This window comes from Pollachius pollachius (assembly GCF_949987615.1).
Source record: "Pollachius pollachius genome assembly, chromosome: 20".
Classification (NCBI taxonomy): domain Eukaryota; kingdom Metazoa; phylum Chordata; class Actinopteri; order Gadiformes; family Gadidae; genus Pollachius; species Pollachius pollachius.
Window position 1 is genome coordinate 11,887,275 of NC_136953.1, and position 12,193 is coordinate 11,899,467.

At 41.4% G+C, this 12,193-nt stretch overlaps 1 protein-coding gene across 4 annotated transcripts; it reads right to left on the reverse strand.

The window, feature by feature from the left end:
* Positions 1–312: 312 nt before the first annotated feature.
* On the reverse strand, positions 313–4,586 carry LOC307090808 (high affinity immunoglobulin gamma Fc receptor I-like). 4 transcript variants are annotated; one of them, XR_013812683.1, is made up of 7 exons: positions 4,486–4,586; positions 4,189–4,233; positions 3,630–3,866; positions 3,011–3,280; positions 1,484–1,625; positions 1,239–1,304; positions 313–992 (listed from the first exon to the last, which is right to left on the reverse strand). XR_013812683.1 is itself a non-coding variant. In XM_079757593.1 (6 exons), the coding sequence occupies exons 1-6, from the start codon at positions 4,490–4,492 to the stop codon at positions 1,301–1,303; spliced, it is 705 nt and encodes a 234-aa protein (XP_079613719.1). In that variant the 5' UTR covers positions 4,493–4,586; the 3' UTR covers positions 313–1,300. The 4 variants fall into 4 exon arrangements, 2 of the variants coding, with proteins under 2 accessions (XP_079613719.1, XP_079613718.1); XR_013812684.1 differs by having other exon boundaries at positions 1,239–1,307; XM_079757593.1 differs by having other exon boundaries at positions 313–1,304.
* Positions 4,587–12,193: the final 7,607 nt, after the last annotated feature.

The following is a 12,193-nucleotide window of genomic DNA, read 5'->3' on the forward strand; positions in this document are numbered from 1 at the left end:
CCATTAACATTTCACACCCTGATCACATTGTGCCTCTCAAATGCATATTTTGACAAATATTAAATTGCCTGCAATATGCAGTTTCTAAGAGAGTCTAAGAATTTTACTTGTTATTGATAATCTGCTTTGGGTGAAATATTGCAAATATTGCAGATAGGATATCCTAGTAATAATGTGTTTGTGTGCATCTTAATAATCATTTCCTAAAACTTAAAGTTGGTGTGCCTTGTTGGGGTCATGTTCGGCCTCAGCAGCCCCAGAAAGGTTGAGAACCACTGACGTAGAAAGCAGAACAACCCACATCTGACAAAATGTCTTCTTTATTTTACAGTTCAACCATCCGCCTAGTAGTCAGACAACTGATAAGACTAACTAAAACACATCAAACTAAACTAGATACATCTCTTATCTCTATTTCTGATGACAACATTATGTGTTTATCTCATGTGTCCAGCAGTAGTTACCACAGGCAAATGGCAAACGGCACCACAGGTACCACAGTGAACTCAAGCGGATCTTCAACCCCATGATTTACACTAAGATCCAAACTAAAAGCTGTATATGGTAAGAATCAAACACAATACACAAGTGATTTTGAATGTGTTCAAGCATGTGGACGGACTGATCTTATCATCTTTTAAAATTCCTATTAGGAAGCCACAGTTGTTCACATTTTGTGTCTGCAACAGACTGCAACGATCTGTTGGAACTAGCAACACATATTTGTGGTTAAGCTACAAATAAACAAACCATTCATCAGAACGTTTCTTCTCATTAAACAAACACAAAAAACATTATTCCTAATAATTGTAATATGACGTAGAACGTAGCATTCTTTCCTTTTTGAATCTGTACTTTGCCTCTGTTTGAACTTCATTTAACAGGTTTTTACCCCAGGAGACTGTAGAGAGGTGGATCTGATAATCTGATGGGCTGGGGTCGCAGACTTTGTCGGTTAATGCTTGTAGTCTCGCAGTCCGACCTATCTCGCTCTGTGTAAAAATGAATAAATCGCACTGACAAGAGAACGCTCGACAGGTGATGACCACAATGTGCAAAAATGATAGTTACGACAATAGGGGAAGTTTGAGCACAGACCACTGTGGCCTGCAAGTAAAATGAAAAGCGTTATGCAAAATCCCCAACATTAACATTTCACCTTTCACACATTGTGCTGAAAGGTGAAATGGAATACAACCTGTTGTAAAATTACACTTTGTGTGTATTTGTTTCCTGACCTTTGTTCTCCATTTTATTTTGCACTACATCCGCATAAATCACATCCTCCAAGGCAGCTTCTTCAGCTTCTGAAACATAAAGAATTAAATCTTTCTTTTGTTATATTAGAAAGAAGGAGGAGGAGGAGGAGGAGGAGGAGAAGTTACTCTGCTGGGGATGAGTCCTAGTTGTTGTAGAGGAGGAGAAGGTGTAATTGATTTAGAGAGAATTAGGAGGAGGTGGAGGACGAAGACTTATTGGTTACCTTTGCGTCTTCTTCTCCAGCAGCATCCTCCCACGCCCAGAAGAACCATCAGGAGGAGGGGCGGTCCAGCAGAGGCCAATGGGAGGAGATGATGAGGGGTGGGGGGGGGGGGCGGGGGCGGGGGTGGGAGGGAAGGAGGTTGCTGAGGAAAGGAGACCACATAATAAGAAGAAAGACAAGCGAGCCTGCTGTGCTTTTCAGCATTCAATTCAATTCAAAGAACTTTTTTCTTCCATTAGATACTTCACATGTGGAGGAGCAGCAGGGTGTGTCCATACCCAACAGTACATACAATAAACAATAAACAAACACACGCAACGCACACACACACACACACACACACACACACTCATATACCCCCCCCCCACACACACACACACACACACACACACACACACACACACACACACACACACACACACACACACACACACACACACACACACACACACACAACATCAGCCCACACTAGACATATGATAAAAAATCTTTGCTAAGCCTGATGAATAAATAGTAAATAGTACCAAGTAGAGGAGCAATAAATCATAGTTAAAAAAGATTCCAGGTGTAAAAAAAGAGAGGAGACAGTTCAAACAGGGGTTCAACCATTCAAAAGTCGTATGGATGCCGGCAGGGCCGACGGACTGGGGGTGTAAGGGGGACAGGCTTGGGGGGGCTCAAGGCAGAGGGGGGCCCATGCGAAGTTTCGATTTTTATTTTTTATTTTATTTTTATTTTATTATTTTAATTTTACATTTACATTTTTTACATTTAGGGCATTTAGCAGACGCTAATTTTAAGTCTTTTTTGATTGTTGTTCAAATTGTTTAATAACAAAAATAAATGTCATGATGAATATAGATCTAAATGCAAGCTTGGAGTATTAATTTAATAAATTGGTGTATTATTGTTAAAATTAAACACTGCTGTGACTACTCTGATAACATCCCTTTCAAAAAGTGTGAAATGGTTCAGTCCACACCGCTGATTTCACCGCGAATCTCACCTTGCTTACGGTGCGATTTTATTATCTGGATGGAGACGCGGCAATATGTCAAAGTCAAATTTAAATAAATTGAAGTCTGGCTCTCAGAAGAGAAAGGTGAAGAAAGACAGGGAAAGAAGACAAAATTAAGGAAGTCAGGTTCTGACTAACTTATTTTCTAAGAAAGTTGAGCGCAAACGTTTAAACACACAAGATGAAACCCCATTCTTAACTACCTCCGTTATCGTTGCTAAAACAAACAGAGACAACCCAAAGCAATAGCAAACAATAGGCTACACTTTCAAATGATAAGGCCTTTGTTGTTAAGGTAAAGGATAAATACAGTGTATGGTAGTCTAATATTGCAACAGCAGGCTACTGATTTGAAGCAAGCTAATATTAAATTAATACTAAGCCGTTATTAGGCTACATGATAAATAATAACCAATGGCATATAGGCTAGCTAGCCCCAGACGTCATGACAGTCCCCCTTTGATGTGACTGTAGAACTTCACCATGTGGAGACCAAACAGAGAGCTCACCTCTGACAGCCAGCCAGCTCCCTGGAGACTCAACACCAGAGAAGGTACACTTGTAGAGGCCTTCATGAGATCTGTTGACAGCAGCAAAACTCATCTCTCCTGTCAAACCGTCCCCAATGAGCCGCCCATCTCTGGAGAAGGTACAGGACTGATTTATTGGGATCACAACAACCAGCTTGTTAATGCAGGTGTTGCAGGACAGGCAGCGAAGTGTAACAGGACTTCCTTCTTGTACAGGGTGGACAGGACTCTCTAGGATCACAGACCCTCCTGTAGAAACACAACACAGGTTGATGAACAATAAATGCCAGGTGAAAAAGGGGGTGACTTTGTCCATAGGGATCATTGACATGTATGTTTGTGTGTGTGTGTGTGTGTGTGTGTGTGTGTGTGTGTGTGTGTGTGTGTGTGTGTGTGTGTGTGTGTGTGAAAATGAAGACCAACTTTAATCATAAAAACAGATGTGTCATTTGAATAGAATGAATGTGTTGTTATCCATTGCAACAAATATGCTCATATATAAAACTTGCTCTATACTAAACACATGCCAGATAACCTTCCTTATAATTTGTGAATAATGTAGTGAGAGAACCAACTGGTGACAAAGAGACACACATACCAGTCACTGTGATGTTGACCGCTTCCCCTCGTTCTCCAGAGTTAGAGTCACACCAGTAAGCGCCAGTGTGTCGATCTCCTGCCAGTGTAATATTACATTCATGGCCCTTCTTAGAGCAAGCTGATGTAGAGGTAGTCATTATACGCTCATCAGCTCCGCAGTATAACGTCAAACTCTCCCACTTGAAGAACTGAGTTCTGCTTGGGCTGATCCCCAGAGACCGGCCGAAACATGGACCTGTAGTCAACGAATACATTAGAATTCAGTCAATACATTTAGAAATAGGTCAACCAATGCATAAGTATTCAGTCAATACATTTAGAACTCAATCAATACATTAGAAATTAATCAATCCATTTACAAATCAGTCAATCAAAACCTTCAATTCATTTCTAAATCAATCTATCGATACATATTAAATACAATAAATTCATGCAGACACAAGTCAATGAAAACATTATAGATTAATCAATACATTTATTAAACAAAATAAACCTTAGAATCAATCAATACAATTAGAAGTCAGTCAATCAATACATGTAAGATGGTATAAACTCACTGTTTCCCCGGGTGAGGTGCAGCAGGACCAGGATTAAAGTCAGCCCTGAAAAGCACCATGAATGTTAATTCATGATCACATCATCCAGCCCTGCTTGATGATTAGTAGGAATGTGTAAAATAGTTAAGATATATATCAAAAATAAAATAAAAAATACATTACTATTAAGTGACCCAAAGAGAATGTATATGTATAGATATATATATATATGTATATTAAGTATAGAAATGTTGAGATACTGCAGATTAAATTGAAATTTTAAATATTGCACGGATAGATTAATAACATCCTACTTACAGAACATTGGACTTCATAACATGCTACTGAGCGATAGATTCATAACATCGACTGGTTCTCAGACAGACTGATTCTTGTGAGCTCTCACACATGCAATGACAGAAGGATGTGTGTTGTCTGGCGTTCAGTTCCTCCTGCCTGTGCGCCCACAAGTAGTTCTGTAGTTGTGATGTTAATCAAATTGTTTGTAACATGTTATCAATCCAATTTTGTGCAATATTTTATCAGTAAAAAAGTATATGTATTTCAATATAAATGTGCAACATGTCAACTTTTCAATATAGATTATTTCATGTGAAAGACATACCCTGGATCAACTTGTGCATGTAAAGGGTATATTTTTCTATACATGTATTGCATTTCTACGGAACCCGTAAAGGGACATGGGGTAAAAAAAAATCTTTTTAACGTTTCTCGTGAGCACGAGAAAGCATCTGGTGCGCACGAGAAAGTATCTGGTGAGCACGAGAGTATCTTGTGCGCACGGAAAATATGTCGTGCCCACGAGAAAGTATCTCGTGAGCACGAGAAAGTATCGTACGCATATCACTGGAGGTGTCACTGGCACACACACACACACACACACACACACACACACACACACACACACAGACAGACTCACACACACGCACACACACACACACTGCCAATGATATGCGTTCGATACTTTCTCGTGCCCACAAGATACTTTCTCGTGCGCACCAGATACTTTCTCGTACGCACCAGATAATTTCTCGTGCTCAAGAGAAACGTTAACAATTTTGCCCATGTCCCTTTATGGGTTCCGTACATTTCTGTGTGTTTAATATTCTTTTTTATATTTGCATTGAGTGATTTCTAAATGTATTGATTTAGAATCTATTTACTGACTTCTAAATGTATTGATTGATTTAGAATGTATTGATTGGGTTCTGAATAAATGTCATGGTATCTAATGTATTGATGGACTTCAGGTCCATGTTTTGGCTGGACTCTGGTGATCAGCCCTGCAGGACTCATTTATCCAGATGCCAGAGTTGGAGTTTATACTATAGAGCTGATAAGAGAGGAAAGACTCACTCTTCATCATTATTTTTATTTTTTTTCTCAGTAGATTCTCTCTTTACCACATCCTCCTTTACTCAAAATAATTAATGACATGATATATCTTGCCTCTCTCCCACATGATGTAACTGTTGCTGGATACATGGGATAAACAGAATTATGTCTTATTTGGATGATAGATTTTTTAGATGATAATTTTTGGATGGATTTAAGTAATTCTGCATCAGGTGACTGAGTAGAGAGATGGCTGTGCAATAAATAAGTTTTCTCGGCCATTGGTTGTTCTGCTTTCAGTGACACTAACATGGACGGTTGACAACGCAGCATCTATTTTTTTGGAATTAAAAACAACAGTGCAGACAGCAGTTGGTGTGTGTGGGTGTGAGACTGTGTGTGTGTTGAGCTTGTGGTGAGAGGTCTGTGTACGTGAGGGCTGGATGGTGCAAAACTTGACATGGTTAGCTGCTGGAGCACACTCTGATTCAGACACTCTTTTATCCCATCAGACTATAATCAAATATTTATTTTATGTATATATATTGTAGCGACCGTGGGCGTGGTCGCCCTGTTCAGTGTGCCACAAGGGATCCTGGGAGGTTTGGACAATCGCGCAAGTTGGACCTTTGGCGCCCTCCTAGGACCTTTACGGCAGAGACATTGTGTGGGGTTAAAGGGTTGGCGTTAACCTGATTGTAATACTTGCACATAGGCGTCGATTACGCCGGGGACGCGTCCCCGTCAGTTTTTGGCAAGATTCATTTTGTCCCCCCCAGAAAAAAAAAGGATGTTCATAGAACCAAGTGCAAGTAACTTGCACTTGGTTCTATGAACATCCTTACTGTACCGACAGCGATATATTGTTTCACTTCTTATGACAAATGTACTTATTGTAACAAATGCACTTATTGTAACAAATGCACTTACTGTAACAAATGCACTTACTGTAAGTCGCTTTGGATAAAAGCGTCTGCTAAATTCCCTAAATGTAAATGTAAATGTAACCTAGGTGGTGGTGTGTTGTTTGCGTGTCTGACACCACTATAGAGATGTGTATGTTAATTGGTTATGTTGAGTGTGTTTTTGTGTAACTTATGTGTGTGTGATCAAGTGTGTGTTCAATAAAGGCAACTCTCCAAGTCGTGCGGTGTAAGGTAGTGATGGCAGTCCGACAACGAAGCTTTGATACGTGCTTCATACCATTAATGGTGTTCCTGAATCCTCGGATGCCAGACTCCCGAGTTGCACTGTTGACGTAATTTCCGGTCTAGGAACATTTATAGTGTTCCCGTTCAACTTTGTGATGGTGTCATGAAATTTTCTAGTCGTTGTTAATTGTTAGCTACATTAGCCTCTTTAGCAAACCAGCTCGAAAACAAACAACACAACTTCACATTGTATTGCACGCACAGCAAGACAATGTGCAATGTATATGTGACCGGTTGATTCTGCGTTGTGTTTTTTTAAATGAAAGACGTGACCCGCGATCTCTGTCCGGACTCGGGAACTCCGACGTCCATTTATTGGTTGCTCTCTGAAGATAAACATGAAAAAACAGCTTCCTCTTAGAAGTGACCTTGACAGAACTCCAACTCCTCTCTTCCCAAGGGAACCAGAACAAAGGGCCATACATACAATATTATAACAAAATGATTGAAATCAAAGAAATAAAAAGACATACCTAAAGATAAACATGAAAAAACTGCTTCCTCTTAGAAGTTACCTTGACAGAACTCCAACTCCTCTACGAAGCACACAGAGGGGGAGGGGAACTAGCATGACTACACGAAGGTCAGGTGTATGCTAGCTCACCGCAACAAAATTCAAAGTTCCCCAAAACACTGAAATCTGCATGGATATTTAAACCAGACTTCAATTGAACAATGTATAATCAAAATAACTACTATAAAGAACGATAAACTATAAGATTTGATCATAAAATAAATGTACACACCTCTTCCCAAGGGAACCAGAACAAAGGGAAGAGGGCAAGGGGGCACGGGAAACTTATGGGGTTCTCAGGAATGTGGGCGGGAGCACAGAAGGAGGAGGAGCCAAATCAAAGCACCAAATCAAATAGAAAGGGGCACATAAGGGGGCATAGAAAGCTACACTTCAGGTAATAAAACAAAACTGTAAGGCAATTTTGTGTAATTATAAAGTAAGAGATATGACACCCTGTTACATATACATTTGTGACCAGAATAAAGTAGCAATGTAATCAAGTGTGTAAGAGGATTTAAAATCAACATTAAAAATACCAACGTGGTAAAAATACAAAGAAAAAAAATCTCTTCACGGGTTCAGCCAGGATTTAGGAACACACCATAACTACACTAACCATAAAATCACTGCTTCGTAGGTTGCTTTGGTACGGAAAAATCACGTGACATATGACATCAGAAACAGCAACTGCTTCTTTCTCTCTGATTTATCTTCATTATGGAAGCATCTAGGAAGAGAGGTCGTTCTGACATGTGGGATACATGCGGTACATGACCAATCCACCGCTGGAAAGATCCGAGGAGCCACTGGCGTACTGGATCAATCACAAAAATGTGTACCCTCATCTCTTCATGCTGGCGCAACAATTGTTATGTACGCCGGCCTCTTCTGTTCCTTCTGAACGAGTGTCCTCCAAATGTGGAGAAGTTGTGAGCAAAAAAAGAAACAGGCTCAGTCAAAAAAGTGTTGAAAAAATAATGTTCCTAAATCAAAATCTTTGAGTATCCCCCAAGGGAGTAGGTTTGGTCTGAGCTTTGGTGGGGACACTACCCACCCTTTCCTTGCGAGAAGCCGTGACCGAACCGTCTGGGCAGTGAAAAAAGGAAGACATATTTTGGGTGGCGGTACCGAAGTGGGAATTTAACCCTTTTTGTACCGCATGAGGTGCTTTTTTTTTCGTTTCAACCTGAATATTGGTGGGGACAATACAGTCGTCATTTGACATTGGTGGGGACACGTCCCCTGGTCCCCACCCAAATCTATGCCCATTCCCTATCTATCCCACATACCCCCTGGTCACACAAGCAGACCCAACTTGTGCCATATTTTCCCAGCACATCCAAATTTTCCCCAAGCACTCTCTCTCCCCAATACACTAATTCATTAATCTTTATTTGTAAAAAAAATATAATGATATCACAATCTTTGTATACGTGTGAATGTGTGTATAAAGACACACCGTGTGTGTGTGTGTGTGTGTGTGTGTGTGTGTGTGTGTGTGTGTGTGTGTATAAACCAAATAAACGCATCATCGCATGACTGTCTGTCACCGACAGTCGTGGCAACCTGTCTTTGGCACAGCGCCCCTGGAGGCCCAGGGGGCAGGTTGTGGAGGTGGTGTACCACAGATTTCCATCAGATGGCGCCAGTAAGAGCATTGGTGCCAGCCAATTATTGAAATGCGGAGCACCTGAGGAGCAGGTGGGGAAGCATGCTTTATAAAGCATGCTTCCACACTCATTCAGGGCTCTCCTGGTTCGTGTGTGCGGAGGGACCAGTCATCATGGGTGAGGTGTTTCTGCCCTGAAGAACAACACTGTGGATTCCTCCAAAGCCTTTTTTTGTTCTTTTGAGCAGATACTTTATGTTTGATTAAAAGTGCTGTTTTGGCTTTGAGTAAACTCTGGTTCATGTGCTCAGTAAGGAGTCGACCTTATTGTGTTTGCCAGCATTACAGACGTTCCTGTTACAGAGGATATTAAGCTGTTTAACATTATTCGTGTTAGTCCAATATAATTCTTGATTACTATAGTTGTTGTCAAGGTAGTTCCTGAAGATATTTATGTTAGACATGTGCATGTAGGAATTACTGGTTGTAGCTTATGTTGTGTATTGCTGCAGGGCTTCTTCGACGTTGTCATTAAATAAGAAGTTTGACATCGAGGAGTGCATTTCTTCAGGAGCGAGGCGGTTCACTCCCCAAGGTGTGTGTGTGTGTGTGTGTGTGTGTGTGTGTGTGTGTGTGTGTGTGTGTGTGTCAGATATGGAAAACAGTTCATTAGTTATGAGTTTCGCAAATGAGAGAGCAGTTGTTGGTGTTTTAGTGCCATCTGCTGGTGTGATTGCAGATCTGCATCCGCAGGGGTGTGAGCGGCCGTTGCTAGTCAGAACCAATTGACGTGACATGTGGTAAGTTCGCATTGTAAATAGCTCCCGAAGATTTGTAAGTTTTAAGATCGAGAATGTATGTTTATTTTATGAACCTCAACATATTAAATGATTGTATATTGTATAATTGATATGTTATTATTGTTTTTATAGTTTATCACTTGGTAGGGAGTTTATTCACATTTTTAGTTTGACCACATGTTACTGGTTAGCTATGTTGGATGTCCGCCAGCAACACAAGTGTTTTGTTTTACTCGTGCAGATCTTGCTGTACAAATCACAAATATACCTTTGAAATAGACCAATGTGTTTGTCCTGTCTTTCAGGAATGTTGCTCCGAAATGTAAATAATGTTATAAATTTATTATTTGAATAAATTTGTGTATATAGGAGAACCAGTTGACGTGACATGTGATCCTGCTGTACAAATCACAAATATACCTTTGAAAGAGACCAATGTGTTTATCCTGTCCTTCAGTCCTTTAGGCCCAATCACAACCGTTACACTGGTGCCGTGACCCGTCGATCTTCTAGATCAGCCTGACGCCGATCACCGTGGGTGCTGCGTTGAAGTCAAGATCAAGAGTGGTTAGGGAGTCTTTGTAGATGGTTAAGAAGTCATAGGGCTGTGTTTACATGTTAAAAGTATTAGGGTTATTTTATTTTTGATTTGTATTGTTTTCCATATACAATATAGCACTGTTACTATATATATATATATAAATATTTTGTATTATTAATTTCATCTGGTAATACACAACGCAAGTACTTACTATTATGGCTGAGAAACCAGGTTATAGCAATGTAGCAGGTCATTTTAACAGTCCAATTCTGTCCAAGGCAAGGGGTGTGTTGGGACTGTGGCAGAGTTTTGATGGCAGTGCTGTTGGAGGTAGTTTGGAGAGTGGGGAATTAGGACAGTACCGGTCATTGGCTGACAGTGGTAGGGCCACAGGGTTAGGTCAGGAACCAGGTTGTACTCCTGTTGAGCAGTTAATGGGTCCTGAGACATCCACGCCCAACAGTATTGATGCTGTCGCTATACACCATCTCACTGATATGGTAGGACAGTTGGGTGCCCAGATTGGGGAGTCCATTGTAGCCAAGTTGGTGTCCTCTGGTCTAGTTAATGAGTAGTGAACACCAAAGCAAGTCATCACTGCACACTTCACCTGCACATACAGACACAGATTGTAGTGCTGTGAGACAGGAAACCTCACACATTTCAGTACATGTGAAATCGGAGAGAGAACCAAACTTCTTTCGAGGTGATAGTTCTGAAAAATACCCAGTCCAGGATTGGATTGACATGAGTAAACCTTATCTGAGAAAACAGAAGTATCCTGTGCATGAGCATGCTGAAGAGATCATGGGGAAGTTGATGGGCAAAGCCAGAGATGTTGTCAAAGTGGCCCTGCGTAGTGATCACACGCTTGATCCAAAACAAAATCCTGGCCTCATTTATAATATTCTCCTCCAGTACTTCAGTGATGCATCATCCTGTCTCCCACTGGCAGACTTCTATGCCACCTTCCCAGACATGGTGAGAGCCCAGTTGATTACTGGCTGAGGGTTAACAGAGCGGCTATTGTGGCTGACGAAGGACTCCGCAGGCAGGGTAGACAGATGGACAACTCTGGTGAGGAAGTAGCACGTATGTTAAGCATTGCCCCGACCCTGAACTTTCCTGTATTTTTAAGTACAAGCCTATCCAAGAGTGGACTCCAAGAGAGATAGAGATGAGGATTGATGTTCATCAGAGGGAACTGAGAGCATCAGGTAGTGCCAGTGGAGCTGTAAAGTTAAAGGGTCACTTATCGATCTGCAGTCTTCAGCTACTTACGGCCCGACTATACTTGAGCAGTGCCACGTTCGGTACCCCCCGCTCACTTCTGCCTTAGCTCATAGTCCAGTGTGGCACACACAGTGCCCCTCACCTGTCACTGTTATGGGCCAGAGCCATGCTTCATGTCAGACTCCATGCCCTCCCCCGTGTCCACCTGTGCCTGTTGTAGCTCAGAATAGGAGGAGGGGATTCTCACTCGCATGATGACAATGATGGAACAGTTGATAAAGTTACGCAGCGCAGAACGTGGTGGAAGATTTTTAGGGTAACCGTGAGAGAGCCTGTCGAGTCTGTAATGACAGCAATCACACCACCATCACCCACTGTATGTCAGAGAGGCTTTGCTTCGTGTGCCTGGCTCCAGGTCACACGAAGATGGAATGCCCGACCAGGTCTTCCACTGAGCAACAGCCTAAGGGAAACTAGTTGATCCACATTTAGAGGGAGAAGGTGTGGGTCACAATGTGAGCTCCCAAAGTGAAGAACAATCTGATGCTGAAACTGTATACAACGCTCAAGAGCTTGTGTGATGCCTCTGAAGTTGTTGTTTCAAAATACACATACAATCGGTGGCAGTGACAGTCTTTCCTCTGGTTGGTAATAGAGTGAAGGATTATGGGATACCACTTTCTCCTTTCCTTTTGCAAAGGTTGCTCAGGAGTAACCTATGCTAAAGGAGGGTTAAAGAAAGCATCGAGGCTCCTTTCC